Source organism: Schistocerca gregaria, chromosome 1 (assembly GCF_023897955.1).
Source record: "Schistocerca gregaria isolate iqSchGreg1 chromosome 1, iqSchGreg1.2, whole genome shotgun sequence".
Taxonomy (NCBI): Eukaryota; Metazoa; Arthropoda; class Insecta; order Orthoptera; family Acrididae; genus Schistocerca; species Schistocerca gregaria.
Window position 1 is genome coordinate 736,163,139 of NC_064920.1, and position 20,384 is coordinate 736,183,522.

Below are 20,384 nucleotides of genomic sequence, written 5' to 3' on the forward strand. Positions count from 1 at the left end.
TTAAACGATACCTGCAGTATATGAACAACACTCTCTGCCACTTTCATGATTCTATCCTTAACGGTTTGGGCTGGGCGATGATTATCCCGTGAGTAATATATATAAGAGGTTACCCTGTTAGTGAGTCAGTGCTCCACTATAGCAATGTTGACAAGAAAATTAGAATCCTTTTAAAAGCATTACCTCCTCCTGTGCCACCCCCGCCCCCTGTCTACATCTCTGACAGGCCGTTACAAAAGAGCCGCTTCTCAGTGAACTTGCAGGTGATATGTGCAACTGGCGCCCGTAGCCAAAAACTAGAAATATCTGTCCATCAGGTGGCACCACAAAATTTGGAAAGGGCTCTGGTATGTAAAACCTCAACCAAAATCTATGAGACGCGAAGGTCCTTCGCAGCTGAGTACTCACATTACCTTCGAAGTTGATGCACCGGCCAGCGAGCTGCAGAGGCAGATGGGAAAGCGCCTTCCGTATTTGCGATCGCAGCGACCAGCGCGGAGCCGGTTCTGGGCGCGTTAAAGAGACAAACGCGAGTATTTGGGTCAGGCCAGCGGAGTCGTGCGTGGTGTGGTGTGGTTCTGCGTGGCGTGTCCTGTCCTGTCTCCCGCCACGGCCTCGCTTATTATGCGCGTAAAGCTGCCGGCCGCCGTATAAGAAATAACGCCCAACGACGCCTTTAGCAACTTAATTTCGTTCGTTATAGCCGCTATTACCAGGTCTGCCGAATGACGATAAATAAACGCCATTACGCTCAAATAAAAAGCCACAACATTTCCGCAGCATTTTACAGCAGTCTTGCTCCATTACCGACAAGTTACGATGCTTTCACGAGATACCGGCTCGAGTAACATGGAAGATCGGTATACGAATTGTGCTGTACCTCACCAACTATCGGCGATCTCTTTAAACGGTTATTGATGGTACAGACAAGCGGCGACCTATAGGCCCATTTGCGAGTGAAATGCATTCGTCCGAGCAGAAAGCATATTGCGTCATTTGCAATCCACATTAAGAGGAAAAATTAAGCCCCATGTGACTTGGTCCTTTTGCTATCTCGTGGGAAGCTCATATTACGAGATTTCAGCCGCGTGAAAATAAAGGGGTTTCCTTAATGGGACTAAGACAACAACCAGCCTGTCTAATTTACTTAAGGACCCATTCACGGGTTTTGCGCATTAAAGTTTCATTTGTAGACGAATGTGCAAATTATGTATTTTTCACGCTTTTTTTTTACTAGCTATTCGCTCACAGTATTGGTACCTGTGTACTGACGCAGCCAATATTTTTTGGCGTTGTGTTCCCATGGAAATTCATGTGACATTCCGATGGATTGAGGTAATGTTTCACATTACAAATTCTGCTTCTTCAGCAAGAATTTCATTACACTTATCGAAGTACATACGCCTTGGACACCATAAACATCTCAACCCTCTACCAACACGGTTCCCTGCAAATATAGATGAATTAACTGCGAAAGACGAAAACATTCCCAAAGATTACTATGTGCGTCAAACAGTATCAAGACAAAGTAAATGAAGACACAAAACATTTCAACAAACTGCAACAAAGTTAGTACACCAACGAAGGACAAAGCATGTATTAACAAACTTCAGATCACAAAACTGCATTATTTCTTTTGTGTGTGTTAAGTTCGTATGGGACCGAACTGCTGAGGTCGTCGGTCCCTAGGCTTACACACTGCTTAAACTAATTTACGCTACGGCCAAAACACACCCATGCCCGAGGGAGGACTCAAACCTCCGACGGAGGGAACCGCGCGAACCGTGGCAAGGCGCCTCACACAGCGGCTACCCCGCGCGGCCATTACTACTTCTTTAGTTCTTCGCTGACGAACCGAAGCTACTATGGAATGCTTCAAAGGACATTCTTGCTGTATTCTGCGTGTAAGACAACAGTGTTGCACTACGTTATTCTTGTGTATTTTCTAACGTGTCGTCAAATGCAAGCATTACTGACAATGATCATCATCATCTTCTTCATCTTCATGATTCGTAAGAACAACTCCCGTATCTTCCCACATACATTACGAAAATTTCCGGCAACGCTCGACATATGACTTTCAGTATTTCGAATAAAACACTACGTCATACAATCCAAATAAAATTCCGATCTGGCTGTCCAATTGTTCACCGGCGACTACTCACCAAATATTATCATTTCAAAGAGTGCTGTACGTTGCTGTTTTCATCAGGACCGGTGCACAGAAAGACAGCTCGTCTTACCAGCTCTATGCATAATCGGAAGAACACAAATAACTTCCCCTTCCATTTAGAGGTCCTTTGTTGTGTCTGACAGTCCAGCTTTTGACGTTTTGGGGCGTTGGAACTGCAGCTGCCCCTCGCTTAACACCTCAACTGCTGCCGCAGTAACGTGCTTACATATTTCGTCGCACAAAGAACTAACGGAATGAAAAGTTTTGAGCGAACTAGCGAACGGCCGCTCTGTATGTTCCCTATCATCGGCAGAACTACCCACCCAGCCCACCCCGCTCCTTGACATAGTAATTATATTACTGCACTTTCTGGTTCCACGCTATCATTGTTCTCGCTCATTAAGAGTGTTACGTTTAAGCACGAACGAATTAAATGAACATATGCCTACCTATTTACCCCCCTTCCTGTCTTTCTCTCGCTCTCTCTTTCTCAGAAAACACACAAGACTCAAAGAGAGAGAGAGAGAGAGAGAGAGAGAGAGAGAGAGAGAGAGAGAGAGAGAGAGAATTTCTGACAAATTATGAACATACCGAAGTCAGGTATCCCGCAACAATTGTACTACGTTCCTGTCGTACGCCCAGCACTGACGGGTTTGTCGTTCTAAATTAAAGACAACAAGCGAGGTACAAGGAGGCACTACCTCTCTTTGTAAGACCAATGCGCTCTCACCAGATTGCACTACTGTAATACACGCTCAGTGGTCAGTCGCCACTCAATAAGGATTTCTTTAAATTTCAAGTGAACCTATAGAGTAAGCGATGCACCTGCCAAAACGGTATTACTTGAAGAAGTTTTATTGTCTCTCCGGTAGTATATCGTCAGAGCATACAGTTGAGTACTTCTCATAGAAAATTAAGGTTTTCTGTAACTTTCTCTGTCTACTTTTTCTATTTACACCATTGGAGCAGAAAGAGGGAACATTCATAGTCTAACGTCCAGACGATGAGATCAATTGAGATGGGCCTAAGCTCAACTCGGACACGAAATGACCTCAATGTGAGCCATGGGCTTTTCAAACGAACCACCTGAGGATTAATATGACATGATTTGAAAGAACTATGGAAAACTGAAATCAGAATGGTCTCAAAGAAAACCGCCTTCCGCTCCTCCAGTGCAATAACTACGCCGCGCGGTGTGAGGCGCCTTGCCACGGTTCGCGTGGCTTCCCCCTTCGCAGGTGCGAGTCCTCCCTCGGGTATAGGTGCGTGTGTATTGTCCTTGGCGCAAGTTAGTTTGAGTTAGATTAAGTAGTTTGTAAGCCTAGGGACCGATGAAGTTAGCAGTTTGGTCCCATAGGAACTTATCACCAATTTCCATAATTTTTGCATTAACCAATGTGCCAACCAGCACGATCCTTTTTAGTAGACGGTTCACTGTTCCTCTCTATTGCCACATATCAGACAGCACAAATAAAACAGTTAAGCGGCGTAAAAATTTGGTAATTGTCCTGCAACACATTCTGCAGCCGTAGTACTGCGTCGGGATTTGGCGCTGAGTATGTGAACCAAACTGTTGTAAGTGGAACACTATGTATGTAGTGTTACGCAAAGCCTTTGTGAACTATGTCGACTCGAAGATTGAAGTGAAACGCTAATAAACCATTCGAACGAAGGACGCTGCAATTGCTTATCGGATGAACAGGAAGTTATACCAAGTACCATCAAGAAATGCTGATAAAGTCAACCTTTCTTCGCTACCAGACCATCATGCAATATAAAATTATTTCAATAACCTACACGGTACCCTGTTACTGTGGCATCTATCAAAATAAACCAGTAAAAGTCCATCCAACGTGAGTGTCGTAAAGGATAAAGTGCATTTACATCATTACGCGGTGCTGTGTGGTTTTTCTCTTAAGGTGCATTTTCACTCGCGCAACAGAGTGATATCATACAGGTTCCTGTTGTGCTTTTACTTCCTGAGATGGTAACAGTTTCCATCGAAACTCGTAACAATTAGAGGTCTATGTTATGAACATCTGTTGGTGATACGTAAGGAACGGTGGTGCGACGCCTGCGCAAAATATGCTGCCTGGCGAAGTATGAAGCACAAGAACAAAAAGACACAAACTGAAAGTTCGGGGTTTGCGAGGGTACGGAACGTTATTTCAGTTTTTACAAAATTTTGGCACCCTGATAAATAAATTGGCACCTTGAGACCATTTATGAATATGGTGATTCACCATCTCTGGTCTCGAATCATGCATTGATTCGGTTCGGAAGGACGTCACAAAGCCATTCTTTCCTATCCCGAGGCAAGTTAGCCCACAGCTGTTGTACTTGGTCCTACAGTCCTTTATATCCTACCACGGAATTGACGTCTGAACTGGTCCTTCAACTGTCCCGTCGAGGACAGAAGTGGGAATATTATTGAGCACGGGAGTACGTCAACATAATGCAGACATCTTATAGAGATTTCCCACACGTGTGGTCGAGCACTCTTCTGTTAGTATACATCAACGCGATTCTATCCCATGGGAGGTAACACCTGAGGAAATAGGATGTCCGTAACGAACCGCTGCCCCGTCAGAATTCCCTCAATCATTACCTGACGTGACCTGAAGCCATGTGATGACGCCAGGAAAAATGGAGCCTGTTCCCTGTGACGCTCCCTTGATTGCTAAACGTAATGCGACGGCATTCGTCAGCAGGTCATGATTCCCGGTCACGGCACCGTTCCAAACGCAGCCATTTGCGTGGCTTTGTTAATAGCAGCCTCCGCATGGGACGATTTTTCCTTTGTCCAACTGCTGCCAGTCTCCGACCAACAGTGCAGGATGACACATAATACGAGGTTCCATCACCTGTTCTTAGAGGGCAGGCATAGATGTGAGTGTTGTCCGACGTGGTTGACCGGAACATTGTAACGACGAGTATGCCTGCTTTCACGTCCCCACGCAGTCCAGAATGGGCCCCTGTCACATCAGAATTTCCCAAAAATCTGGATAAAGCACGATTGGACCAGCTTGCCAAACGGAGACCCACAATGACACGCCTTTAAAGCTCTGTGAGGTGCCGTTAATGCTGTCACTCACGTCTGCTTGGAATCTTCGTTCCCTTCACACTGATCAACCGACATCTGAGGTGGTCACGTCCCTTATATACCTTACCAGACCTGGTAACAGCACCTAACAAGATCACAAAACAGTCTGTATACCGTTCTACCCGTCACAGAGAAGCGCAATTCCAATAATTTTACCGACAGTGTGTACGATGTGAAATTACATGGGAATCCGACCACGTCTTCTGGGTGCCTCAGTTTTTCACAAAAAAAGGTTAATATGCTCCTGTGTAAAAAAAAATTGCATGCGAATATATCCCGCTCTTTTTAATATGCAACTCACTTCTCACTCGCATAAGCTTTCCTAAATGTACCTCACTCACACCCAGTAGTCCATCACTGTAAGTAGCTCGTATCCGTCTGTTCCCACTTGCCCATTCTCACTCAGCCGAATTCATTGTCGTTATAGCTTCGTGTGTTTCTGTGACTATCTACTGCCTCCTGTCTCACAGCCACAGTCTCCTCCGTTCTGTACTAATACCAGGTCCTTTCATTGTCACTGTCTCCCGTTTGCTATCTCTTACATCTACTACTGTCTCTTTCATTCCTTCCCACTGCTACCGTCTCATCTCACGGTCACTAGCTAGCTCTTCCTCGCTGTCATTATCACAGACTCTTGTTTCTCATCATCACAGGTTCTCACCCACTTCCACCTTTTCTTTATTTCTCTCCAACTGCCATTGCCTCCTTAACTTTTCCTGGCACTGCTCTGTTACTATCAACTATATTTCTCTGACACTTTATCCCTCTGTTTTTCTCTCACTGCCATTGTCTCCTTCCCCTTTTCTACACAACAACCACTGTCTACTGTGTTCCAGTATTTATTTCTTTTCCGTTCCTTTCCCACTACCAGTCTTCTCTCTCACCATAAAAGAGCGGGGATACGTTCGGTTATCAAAATTTTTGGGAAAATGTTTAAAGGTGCTGAGCAACATAGAATGAGGTAACTGATGCGCCACTGAAAGTTGCTCTTTCAAACGAGCATATCTCCTTTTTTGTGCTCGATAGGAGCATTTTACAGCTGATTCCCTTCTTTTCTCTGCCACAGGAGGGCATGTTACTCATACGAAAGATCTTTATGGGTCAATAAAATTTTTATTGTTTACATATGTGAAATTAAAAACTGAAATAACGCGAAACTAATTTGACACCTCAGACCGGATTTCACGAGCACAAAAATTTCGCCTGTGCTTCAGTACTACAACACGGAGTTCCCATAACCCTTCTGATGAGAACGGAAACACTTTATATCATATTCCTCCGTGCTACATTTTATAAACTACTCTTTCACCCCACAATCGATTTTGTGTGTCCAGGTAACTTTGAACCTCTGTATCTCGGAAACGAATAAAGATATCAAGAAAATTTATGAGAGTGTCGAGATCGGAATCTCAGGAATATATTGTAATAATTTCAGCCATTTGCTGCGCACAGTCGTCTTGGAATCTACTGCTCGACTTTCGTAGCAAATGACGACAAAAAATCTCTTGTTTGAGGGTTTTCTAAGGATCGACCCCATGAACTAATGGTGATCCAAAAGCATCTTAAGGCCCACCGTAGACCACATCATATGTAAAAAGAATCAACAGATTTTTTACATTTGTCTAAGCAGGAGGAAATGTGTAATATTCATTCTTTTACCCTATACGGTAGCCCGGAAAGATCCCATTTCTAGGTGCTGCGTTTTGAAATGCATTAGGTAGCCTTCTGTTGAGACAATATGGTACAGTATGTGTGTATCACCGAACCAGGAATCGTTAGTTTGGTACCCATGGACAGCAGAAGGGAAAAATATGCGAAAACACCAATGGCTACCACAAATTAGTGATTATATTGGTGGCATAATAACTTTTATAGATAACAAATCATGCACGAAAGTTCGAAATTTTTCATAGACTTCTGGTTTGAAAGATAGGGAAATCGTCGTTACATGAATACCGAGGACTGTTGCTAAGCCGAACGCTGTCCTCTGAGGCTCTTATCATGAGCTGTGCTGACGGTTCCAGTCTTTGCGAATACGATGAGGCGCTGTAGACACGAGATTCTTCCCAGCCTCTGAGTTTGACAACAGTTACTTAGTCCATACGGCGAAAAGAAGAGCCCTAACAAAGTGGACTCGGCGAGGCTGCTTCGCGCCTCTAGAACAACTAATCTGTAAAGCGGTATTGTATACGTCTCTATGGCAACGCCATAAGTTTTCTCGCAGCTCCATAGGTTACTTTTTACAATCACTCAGCATCTGCATCACCAACAGCCTTCTGCGATTATCATGTAAGAGCTGGCGACAGCACAGGTGATTGTCGGGGCAATTCTCATGCCGCACCAGGTTTTGGCGCTACACTCAGTGTGATGACGTAGTGGTAGAGACGAGGTTAGAGAGCGTGTGCGTACCCCTTGTAGAAGGGCTTGAAGGCGGTGCCCTCGGCGGGCGCGGGCCCCGCGGCCGCCTGCCCGCCGCCCACGCTGACGCTGACGCCCACGCCGACGCCGACGCCGGCGGCCATCATGGCCGGGTGGTGCTGCGGGTGGTGCTGCGGCGGCGGCTGCTGCTGGGGGTAGGCGGGCTCCTTGGCGCCGGCCATGGCGGCCAGGCCGCGCTGCTCCTTGTGCGGGGACTGCGACTGCGGCTGCTGCTGCGCCTGGCTCTGCTGCAGCCGCGAGAAGCCGCCCAGGAAGGCGGCGTTCCCGTGGTGGCTGCCGTAGCCGCTCGACGACGCGCCCATTCCGCCCACGCCGCCCAGGCCCATGCCGCCCACGCCACCGCCGCCCCCGCCTCCGCCGAAGCACGACGAGCCCGACGAAGGCGCCAGCAGGTTGCCCGTCACTGTGGGTGGACAATGCGTGTTGCTGTTCTTTACCGTCAAATGCACCACATCTTAAGAAGATACACTACCTTATCAGTAGTAGCTCTGCACCCCTATGTAATGGAAACTGGCCACTAGATGTCACTAGAGGCGGACCCGCCAGTATAAAAGGAGGCGGGGAGTGTTGTGTTGTCAGTAGAGGAGAAATAACAGTGGAATGGGTCACTTAGGAGAGCTCGGGGACGTCTAATGTGGATTTAGCCTGAGCAACAGATCCATCGGCGACATTTCAACCCTTGCAGAGCTGCCCAAGTTGACTGTTGGTGATGTGACTGCGAAGTGGAAACACCATGGGACAAACACAGCTCACGCAAGACAAGAGAAGCCTCATGCACTGACGGGCAAGGAACGTCGAGCATTGCGGAAGCTGGCTGGGAAAAGCTCGCATGATACCAGCGGAAAGAAGCATTTTTTAGTTCAAAGGTGGTCCCAGCAGTTCAGCAGCCACTGTTACCGTGCGGGGGCAGTAACAAAATGGAGTACAACGGTGGAACAACTCTCCATGTCCAATGTGTGTGAAATCTTATGGGGCGTAGCAGTCAAGGTCATCAGTCCCTAAGCCTAAGGACCAACACACACACACACACACACACACACACACACACACACACATGCCCGAGGTAGGAGTCGATCCTCCGCCGTGACCAGCAACTCTCCATAAGGCACACATTTTTGTAGTCAGTGCTAAGCAGCACTTGGGGTGGTGTAAAGAACGGTTCCACAGGACAGCGGATGACTGGAAACTACTGACGTAGAGTGGTGAATCACGCTACATCTTGTGGCACTTTGATGAAAGGGTTTGAGTTTCGCCAATTCCTTGAGAACCGGCCGTTATATGTAGCGCCAACAATGAAGTACGGAGGAGGCGATGTTACGGTGTGGGGTGCTTTTATGGTTTGGGCATGGTCCCCGTGTTGTGCTTGAGAAATAGGTAAATGCGGTCGGAAGCAAACATTTTGTACTACGCACAAATTAGGATAAGTTCATGCACGAAGATTGATTGTATCAGCAGCTCAAAGCACCCTGTCATAAAGCAGAATCTGTGAAGCAATCGTTTGTGGACATTCTGAAAACGGACTGACCTGTCCAGCCTCGAGATGTGAAACCAATGGAGCTCCTTTGGGATGAGTTAGAATGAGGACTCAGTTCCAAACCTCAGCGCCCACCGTCACTACCATCTCTGGTGTCGGCTCCTGAAGAATAATGGGCGGTGATTCCTCCACAGACATTCAAAAATCTCATTGAAAATGCCCCCCAGCAGAATCCAATCTGTCGTAAAGGCGAAGAGCAGAAACAGGGGACACAAATGTCCACTAATAGATGCACGGATATTTTTCATTACATGTTGTAGGTTGAGGAAAGGCTAACCGACGTTTATAGTATTTGGAGATTTAGATGAATGCGCTCCTCAAAGAGTTCATCTCCGAGTATGGACTGCAAGTAAAACGAACAAACACTAAAGTAATGACTAGTAGCATAAATGAGAGAGGCAATAAATTTCACATAAAAGCTCGGTACGATGAAGTAAGCGATGTGAGGGAATTCTACTACCTTGGGAGCAAATAACACCGGTTCCTCTCAGGCCAGCACTGTCGGGCTTGGACTGGTCACCATCCGGGTCTGCCGAGTGCTGTTGGCACGGGGGACACTCAGCCTTACGAGGCCAACTGAGAAGCTGCTTGAGTGACAAGTAGCGGCACCGGTCACGAAGACTGACACCGGCCGAGAGAGGAGTGTGACGACCACACGCTCCTCCGTATCTGCATCCAGTGACGCCTCAGCGCGGAGGATGACACGGCGGCCGGTCGGTACCGTTGCGCCTTCAAGGCCTGTTCGGCCGTTACTTGTTTTTGCGAACAAAATGACGGACGCAGCAAGGAAGACATTAAAAGGAAAGTCAGCGTTGGTAAAGAGACGTCTGTTATTACTATCAACTACAGGCCTTAATCTGCGCAAGAAACTTCTGAGAAATTACTTTTGGAATACACCACTATAAGGAAGTGAATTATGGACTGTGAGACATCCGAAAAAGATAATCGAGGCGTTTGACTTTTGTTGCTACATAGGAAAGCACAAAATCTGGTGGACTGGTAAGATAAGAAATGGCGCGACTCTCTGCAGAAGCGGCGAGGAAAGACGGATGTGGAAAATACTCACTAGAAGAGGGGACAGGACGAGAAGACACCAGTTAAAGCATAGGGGAATAACTTACATGGTACTTGCGGGTGCTGTAGAGAGCAGAAACAGCAGACGAAGACCGAGACTGTAACACATTCACAAACAATTCAGGGAAATTGGCGTAAGCGATATTCAGAGACGAAGGGGTTGACACAGCAGATGACGTCTTGATTAGCCGCATCAGACCAGCCAGAAGACTGATGGCAGTAACAACAAAAAGACATAGAGAAAGCTTTTAAGAAAACTGACTGTAATACATCCATTAAAATTCGGAACGCAGCAACATGAAACATAGGGAACGAAAGGTTACCTGCAACTTGTACAAAAGCGAGACTGCAGTTATAATGATGAGGGGACATGAAAGGAAAGTACTGGTTGAGAAGGGAGTGGGGCAGGGGTGGAGCCTTCCCTGATGTTATTCAATCTGTACAACGAGCAAGTAGTGAAAGATACCGAAGCATGTAGTCGAGTTAGATCAGACGATGTTGAGAGGACCTGATTAGGAAATGAAGCACTGAAAGCAGTAGACAAGTTACGTTATTTGACAGCAAAATATCTGATAATTGCAGCAGTACAGAGGCAACAAAATGCAGACTTCCAAAAGCAAGAGAAACGGCTCTGAAAAACAGACATTTCATTACACTGAACGTATATTTAAACATTTATATTTTCTTAAGGTATTTATATGGAGCGTAGACTCCTATAGAACGGAGACTTTTGAAATATATTGCAACAGAAGATCGGTTAACATTACATGGGTAGAGAAGATAAATAATAAGGTGGTGCCGAATCGAAGCTGTGAATAAATAAAAAGAAGAGATTCGTTATAAAACACGTCGTCATCAAGGAATTTTCAGTTTGGTAATGAAGGGAAGTGTGGGGGGAGGGGGAGGAGGGGAGGAGGAGGATTAAAGGGGGGGGGGAGAGAAGGGTAAATATTGTTGAGAGAGACCAAGGCAAGATCCAAAAATCGATTTAGATTGCAGTAGGTACGCAGAGATGAAGATTTACTGTTTCGGATGGCTAGTTTCACAGAGACGGCATATTTCACTGTTTCTTCCACTCCTCTCTATAAACCACAGAATGCATCACGACGGAAGAGGTGCCAGTTAGCAGAATTAACTATGCGTGTTCGTGGGTGAGTGCTAGTTGGCCAGTTCATAGGCCTTTTGCAATGCTATGCTTGATTGTGCACTGTTCGTACATGCCACGTCTTAGGAACCACCAGTACCAACTGAAAAATGCGAACTGCTGTACGCCTAGCTCGTATTTCTGTTTCATTAATTGTTCAAATGGTTCAAACGGCTCTGAGCACTACGGGACTTAACATCTGAAGTCATCAGTCCCCTAGACTTAGAACTACTTAAACCTAACTAACCTAAGGACATCACACACATCCATGCCCGAGGCAGATTCGAACCTGCGACCGTAGTGGTAGCGCGGTTCCAGACTGAAGCGCCTAGAACCGCTCGTCCACTACGGCCGGCTCATTAATTGTATTAAAATACATGGGCCATGGGTGAACCTTTATAAGTTTCCTCTTCCAAATGAACAAGCAACTGCCAGGAAGTATGCGGAGTGTGATGTATTTTTTTTCTACAGGTGAACATTTCTTGTTTGTGCTCTGACCTTCAAACAATTTATATAAAATTTTGGTATCTTGTTATGACATGGTGTCAAAACTATAATACGAGTACGAGTTCACTGTTTTAATAACTGCGTTCAGAGTGGGGCTGTTACCACTTCGGAATGTGTAGTGCGTTAAAAAGAACTTCACTATAGAAACTAATCTACGCTTGTGAAAAGCGAACACTTTCAGATCGTTATTTCTCTAAACAAAAAACTGACTTTCGCCTAATTTAATCTTGACTATGTAGCTTCATTCTGGTGTATATATCAAGTGAAACCTTTAACATTGTTCTTTCTTCTTTAGGAAATTCATTTTGTACAGCGTATTTTCTGTTTTCATTTTATTATTTAATAATAAACACAGAAATAAAGTCAAGAATTTCCACGAGAAAAAATGGAAATATATGACTGAAGTCTTACACACTCAATGCAACAAGGAGAGCACTAAGCCGGATCCCGGTAGTTTTACTCAACTAATTTTAATACAGCCAAGGAAAGCTAATACTCTACCTTACTGCACATAGGAGAAAATAAATATTAAATCGGTTGACAAACGGGTACGGCTAGTTCAGTGGAGATGTAAGGATAATTACGTATGAAACTGCTGGCTACGAGAAACCTAACAGGGGAAGAAGAACGTCAAAAACTATTGAGAATCATTCCATTCAAATTCTTTTAGCCACAGGAGCGACAGATGCAGACACTCAGATTTGTTAGAACAAGAAGGCGTCTCCACCATTGTGGCAAATAAAATTTTATTTAGTAACGTTATGAACTGTGATATGGCAGGCGCACACACAATATATATACTGTATATCGGTTACGCTGGCGAGAACCTAAGTATTTGTCCAGAGAGAATAAAAATTCGTGGGACCACTGTAATAGAGGCAATAATTTATCAATTAACTTTTTCTCTTTTATTTGGGAATGCAGTCAACTGTGAGATTAGGCCTGCAGCCATAATTCCTTTGTTGGGCTGAAGAATTTAAACTGTATTTTTAAATGTTGAAAGGAAATAGGTATTTACTTTCTTTTCTGTCGAATGGCTCGGAAAAGAAATAAAAACAGATGACTACACGATGGAGAAGATGAAAAGGCGAGGAAGAAGAATACGTCGCTGCAAAGAATGTTGGAAATTCCTCTGTAAAATTCTTTCATTACTATTCATCCTTTATCCTCTCAACAGCTCACATTATACGTAGGGACTTTAGAAAGTAAGTAACACATGTCGTTACTCGCTGAAACCATAGCGCAACAGCAATGGCTCAATATCAGAAGAGTGTCGTGAAGAAGGAGTTCTGCTGTGTTAATGGTAACAGGTGCATCAGACTGTAGACTGTCAATGGAATTTATTACGCTCGTCCTGGATTTTCTGCCAGGTCAGCTGTCTTGTCCTGAACTTTCTATGTAATATTTTTTTTGTGTCTGGTGTGTCAGTTGTATTATTTCTGCATGCCGTAGGTCATCTTTTGCTGCACGTATCCATTTCGTTGTCTCTATTGTACCTTTATTGCTACTTTTTAAGAATTGCATAATCTGGTTCCAGTCTTTCAATACACCCGTAGAATTGCGGCCTGCGTTTATTCATATGATAATATTATTGGGGTTTGTATACTTTTCAATTTCCTTATTTGTTCTCTTACTGTATGTTCCTTCTTCATTGTAATGTGGGCTTAAATTCTTCTTCATTAACAGTCGTTCTGTCTGTTGGATTTCTTCAGTGCCTCTGTTTCTGATTATAATGAGTGCTTCAGTCCCTTACAGACATAGTGGTTTGTTGGCTACGACCTAACGTTCCGGGTATTCATTTTGTCAGTTGTCTACTAGCAATGAAAAAAAAAATTGAGCTTGTATTGAGGAATCGAAAAAAATTCACTTCTTTGTACTCAAGGAACATCCTCGAAATTATGAAACAGTTCTACAAAGAAATGTGCCTAATGCACAATGTTTAAATACAGTATGCAACCTGAGAAACGTGGGCGCAGCTGCTTCGCGTGTCTGTAACGTGATTTTGCAAACGTCTCTGTGCCAACGCATCTTCATAGCTTAATAGAGGGCTACTGTTTTCGCCTACAGCCGTTTGCATTTCGCTGTTGACAGCTGACAAAAATGCTGCCAAGTGTACGGACTTCCGTAATATGACTTGACTGTGTGAGTGTCATGGTAGTAAAGAACAAGTGTATTAAAATTTCATGCATGATGCACCAATTTCACACGCATCTCATTGTCTATGACGTCAAGTCTCGTGTAGAATGTTAGACAGGTCCGTCTTACCCTCTCAGCGATTGTTGCCGTACAGGAAGGGTATGTGTACCAAGTTTGGTTGAAATCGCTCCAGGAGTTTAGATGAAGATGTGGAACATATATACATATCTTTTATAATATATAAGGATTAATGAATGTTATGTTGCAGTAGCTGAAGAGATGCAATTTGTCAGCTGCCAGCCTGCACCGAGGAGGAGGAGGAATGTAAATTAATTAAAGAAGTTTCTGGAAGGAGGTCACAGCAAGAAGACCGAAAGGTTGTGTCAGAAGGCTTCACAAGGAAGACGCGGTACCAGTACCCAAGAAAGTGTAAAATTAATTCGAGTAGTGCTGTCATTCTTTCTAGCGAGTAAAAGTGGAAGAGCCCTGTGCCTAGGGAGGAGAAGCGCCCGTACCTGCGACGCTGGGCAGCTTCATGTTAGGTGGCGTCTGGGGCGGCGTGTCAGTCTGCACCTCGGGGAAGCCGGACGAGCTGCCTCCACCCCCTCCGCCGCCGCCGCCCCCGCCACCCCCGCCGTACGGCGCCGTGATGAGGCCGCCGTAGCGCGAGTAGGGGGCGGCGGCGCCGGCGGAGGAGGCCGGCGAGGGCAGCGCGAAGCTGTTGATGGCGCCGACGGGGGCGGTGGCGGGCACCAGCCACGGCTGCTGCGCCGCGGGCGGCGGGGGCGGCGGCGTCTTGCAGGCGGCCGTGTCGGCCAGCGACCAGATCTTGGGCTTGGTGGCGGGCAGCGGCACGCCGCAGTCCTTGGACAGCTCGTCCTTGAGGAGGCCGTGGTGGCCGTGCAGCAGGTGTTGGTGCGCGTGGTGCTGCTGGTGCGCGTGGTGGTGGCGCCGCTCGTCCAGCTCGTCGTCCTCGTCGAGTGCGTGCTCCGCCTTCACGTGGTGCAGCCCGTCTGCGACACACCAGCCACAGCCTGCCTCACGCCGCCCCGACATCTCTACTCTACTCCTTATGCTATCTACCATGCACTACCCTACTGGTGGGACCCCGGCAAAACACTACTTCTAAGGATCCCTCTCTTCCGCAAATGGGCCATCCAGGTGTAACAAAGGTTAGAGGTGTTAAATCTCAAATGCTGCGCCCCACCTACGTCAATAACATCAGGATGATTCTAATAAATAAGAATCTCAAGTTTTACCCCACTTGCATGTGTGTGTGTGTGTGTGTGTGGGTGGGTGGGTGGGCGGGTGGGTGGGTTAAAATTCGAAGTGAGCAGGGGGGAAAGAGAGTAAGACTCCTGAAAATTTACCGTGAAACAAAAGCCAAACAAAAAATAAGGGTCGTCTGCTGAGATGAGCACGTCTTTGCACATCAGTGAAATTAAAATCTGCTGGACAAGCATTGCAAAGTGCTTGGACCTTACTTGGCACGCTGTCCAGAAGGTGGTCGACACGTTGCTGCACAGATATGTCCCGCTGCTCAACGGCGGCCCTTCCGAGGCCATCCAGTGTGTGAGGTGGGTTCTTGAGACGACGCATTGTAGGCGTCAGTTGGTCAGAAGCACGCTCAGTAGGGTTCATTTCAACATATCACAGAACATCAGGTCGGTCCCTCCTTCCTGAAGGAAGGTGTTCAAGAGACTGTCTATGGAGAAGGAATGCAGCACCAAAGTGTTCCCTGTAGGGCTGTTGGTCAAGTTGAAGGATCCTGTCCCGATACTACATAGCCTTCAAATTATCGTCCAACATGCGAACATGACGTTCTTATTGTTGTAGGCTTGATTCCGAAGATTGCTTTGATGTAACTCCCCAGCTAGTATATCCTGTTGAAGCCTCTTCATCTCCGTGTAACTATGGATTCTAGCGTATGTGATATCAACCCAACATGTGGCTTTCTCCCATCTCTTGAACAAGTGGCACTATACCCGAGATGTGCGTCGGGATGCAGCCGTCTCCATGCTCTTCAACGACGACCGTTTCATTCGTCAATGACAACCCGACTCCACCAACTCAAGTTCATTCCCAGACGTTCTCATGCCCCCCTCCTTCGCAGACCGCCTCGTGATGGCTGGGTGTTGCGTGATGCCCATAAGTTAGTTGGGTTTCAGTAGTTCTAAGTTCTAGGGGACTGGTGACCATAGATGTTAAGTCCCATAGTGCGCAGACCCATTTGAACCATCCTTCGCAGACAGTGGTGCTAGATGACGTGTACTGTTGCCCGTAATTGGCGCCTTGAAGCCAAATTGATCGTGTGGAGAAGGAAACTTACTGACTAGTTCCAAACTGCCCTCACAGCTGACTCCAGAAGGAAGTAGCAATTTTTTGCTTTCTTCTCAGGTTACCTACCAGCCATGACAACTGCAGTCAGCAGCTGGTTAATTAAAAATTGCGTTGGTATCAACGTCATAAGAGAGGGCGTTCTCACTTAGTCGTGCAAGAATGACCTCTCGATAGAAGCAGATCAGCTTTCCTATGAAGTTGTTTATCACTTCCATGTAAAATCAAAATCAGGGAAGAGCGGGAGGAAGTTTTTACAGGCGGATACTTTGACTTAGATACTGCTCGTGAACGTTCACGGAGCAACTTGGGCCAAACCGTCTGTTTGCCGGCTACAAGTGTGGCATAATAAATTTAAAATAAATTACGTGCAGCCGATGACGACATTTTAGTAATCGCAAATGAAATTCAGGAGTTTCGTGAGAGCTACAGAGCACCGAATGCATAAATCAAAGCTATTGCTCCATCTAACGCCTTGGAAGGAAATATGTCTGGGTAGTTTAAGAGATCTTGTAACTGCCTAGCCTCTCCTTTGCAGCCGCCTGTGTAAGAAAAAGGCAAGCGTAGGTATGAGGAAAGACGGGCCACTGCAGACGAGCGCCCGTCACGCCGTGGGCCGGGCTATCTAAATGAAATGCGCCGTCTCCATTAGGGTTATGGCGGGGCTAATGCCGGGCTGCTGTTAATCTTGCGCCGCGGCTAACGTGTAACGTGCCGAGACGTGCGTGCCTTATTAGGCTAAGCGAAGCTCCTCCTCGGCGACACGCTGACACTTTAAATAAGCGTCTGCCCCGCCGTCGCCCGAGGCGCCTACATCATCCCGTAATTAGTTTTTATTAAGTCGCGGTCCCGGAGACACCGGCGCGTGCATTGTCAGGTCATGTCGTTTCGTATTCGTGTTCGCCGTATCACGGCCGGAGGGCAGCAGCGAACACATTCCTTTTCAAAATTACAGTTCATTACTGACAGAAACTCGCGGAAAAGGTTCAGCAGCACAACCAGTTTCCACTGATAAGTCATTTCCATTTGCCCTGCAAAAATTTAGAAGAAACATGGGGCTCTCCTACGTAGTCTTCAGGACTATCGAAAATGACTTTCACTCCATTTCACACAATTATTTTTAAGTTCATTTTATTTCGAATCTTCGCCTAATCCTGCTGTTTCCTTGCATGTAATTCACAAGTAAAGTTTCTATACAATTATATACAAAGACAGAACAATCAAATGTAATTCCTTCACTCTACGCAAATTCTGCACAACCTAACATATTGTCAGGAAACAGGAGACTCCTTAATCAGCACATAAATTGTACGTCAAATTGAATGGATGATATTTGTTCAACTTTTATGAACAGACGTCAAGAAGGAGAAGGAAGAGTAAATGGGATGAAGAGAATGCCGACAGCGTGAATTTCTACATCCAGTGCTTCTAAGATAGCAAAGGGCCCGTTAAAAAATAAATAAATAAATAAAAAATTTCACTGACTACTCTATAATCGAAACACGATGCTATCAAAATGCAGAGGAATGAGGATAGAACGCTATCATTTAGTAATCTGTCCATGTCGTAGTCAAATTAAGGTGCCCTGTCTGTGAGTATTAGAAGACATAAAGTCTGTAGAGGGGTAGAAGTAACTCTGATGGTGGAGGACGTTGTCTGTGGCCTGATTTTTTGAACTATCCCGACAAGGGGGAGAAATAATTTAGGGGAATGCAAAGAAACTACAAATCAGCATGACCCGACGGAGATTTGAAATCAGATCCTTCACAACACGAAAACAGCAATTAGCATCTGTCTGCCAATTATTCAGAGTCTGCGTCAGTGTTTCCTGCCCAGAAAAAGCACGGATCTCTGCTCTCAAGATGAATCCGTGTAAGATACATTCACTGAAACGGAAAAAACTCCAACACGCCAACTGGAAAGGTGCATTATTTTTACTAACAGGCAGTTATGAGACAGAAAAAAGTGAGCTGCGAATGTCACCTTCGCACTCGTATATTTTCATGCGAAAATTGTGTCATTTAAGCAAATATCTAGTATCGCTGGTGTCCACAATAAGAACAGAATTCAGGCGCATAAGCAGACAAGAAGACATTTATTTACTCAACGACAGAAGCAGCCAAATGAGTATTTTTCTATTTTAAACTTCATTTCAACTGAGCCAAGACATGGAAGCATGTTGAAACCGTACTGTTTTATGGAACAGATAAAAAACAGCATGATGAGCAGTACGACGTTCGATGGGGCAGTAAGCAGGTGCTTTGCTGGAATCCAGTTCAGTGTCCCATCGAGTTCGATGGAAATGCGTTTCCCACAGGTGTCAACGAACGTTCACTCCGAAACACTGAGATAGGAGTACACAGAAGCTGTGATAACAGATAACTCCAGTTACAAATAATCGTGTTTTATTTTATTCAGCCATTGGTGGACTACTACCCGCACAATCAGCGAGGAAAGGAAGAGGCGTACAATAATAAGCAGAAAAAGGGAAATAATGATAAGACTTGTGCTAAGGCATCAACGAGTAACTTCCACTGTACTAGAGGTGGCTGTGAACCACAGAAACTGGAGAGGAATGGAGGCAACAAGTAACAGGTGAAGCAGAAGAGGGGAGATTGTAGTGCGTCACATGAAACCAATTAGGAGGGTTAAGGGAAAAAAAAGAAGCGCAGGGCTTCTTATCTTCCGGTGAAATTAACTTCAGGAAACCACAGCGAAGAAGGGGAAAATGCGCAAAGCTCGAGAAACTCGCCAGGGGTGATGAAAGGTCCATTTATTGATTTTATATTAGTTAAAAGTTCGGAGCATAGAACATCACCACTCAAGGTTCACGTGGGTGAGCATAGGAAACAACAGTTGACAAATCTGGTATACCAAGTGTAAGTTTTTGCCTTCGTGCACAGTATGTAGTACTGCTACGCTTTTATGTCGTTAGTGAACCCTATGTTCACCGTGTGTTGCGCAATGGCTGAATTTTTTAATTAATTTAATCTGTAGTCAATGATGGGTCCTCAGGAACAGATTTGTTCGTGCCTGTCTGTTACTGTACTACTTTTTCTTTAAAACAACAGTAACAAGTGGTTGGACTATCAATTTTACACTGCTCTGATGAAATGAAGAAGTGGTTCTCTCATCGGCTCTGAAGGTTCCCCTCTTATCCCCCATTTTCTTTGATCCACGTTTTACATTATGTCACATACAACCTCTTAGCGACAGCAAAACAATTTTTTACGAATTCATTTCCCTCACGAGCAATGGAATTTATGTAAAAAGCTGATGACTGATCCGCAGAACCAAACATTAGTTATGTAATATAGAGTAACACGGAAGTTTGTGAGAAAGGTACTGCTTAGTTAATCAATACAGTCACGCCTGTAACTGTAAATCATGGATCAAAGTGAAGTAACTGAGAAGGTTTTTCTGCATTTTTAACGATAATCTTTAAACCATCTTAACACGAAAAGGAACAAGAAAGGCGCGGAGCTTACCCTTCAGTGCGAGCTGAGGATTTTTCGGCAACATTACACTTTTTTATCGCGTACATGGAAACCGTCGTACCAAACAACATGCGATAGTGCCTTGGTCGGCTCCTGTAGGTATAATGTACCGTCCGCCATGCTACAGCCAGAGCGGCAAAAATAATTTCAGATTAATCGCAGTTCCGCGAGGCGCGGCGTGCACCCCGTTAAGGCCTCGTTGCAGCTATATCGCCGGAGGGCACCTTATACTTAGGCCTTTATCGAGCGCAGGGTATTGGCCGGCCCTACAACACGCTCATTACAGCCGACAAGATAAAAGTACAATTTGGTAATTTCTTCGTCCGCCTTGTTAAGCGGACGCAGTAAATTCCGAGCGGCCGTGTTAGCGCCGCTGTAGCCAGGTACGCCCTCTCGCCGACCTCGCATCGCGCCCCGTAATTAAAAAGCGCGATGCAAAT

The 20,384-nt window shown here is 45.6% G+C and overlaps 1 protein-coding gene across 3 annotated transcripts in view; it reads right to left on the minus strand.

The window, feature by feature from the left end:
• LOC126267208 (homeobox protein araucan-like) overlaps positions 1 to 20,384 on the minus strand; it is a 629,127-nt gene that overhangs the window by 11,387 nt on the left and 597,356 nt on the right. For all 3 annotated transcript variants that reach the window (XM_049972192.1, XM_049972184.1, XM_049972199.1), the window contains exons 5-6: positions 14,626 to 15,123; positions 7,686 to 8,118 (exon numbers count right to left, since the gene is read on the minus strand). In XM_049972192.1, the coding sequence (XP_049828149.1) occupies positions 7,686 to 8,118; positions 14,626 to 15,123 (931 nt within the window). The remainder of the gene's footprint in view (positions 1 to 7,685; positions 8,119 to 14,625; positions 15,124 to 20,384) is intronic.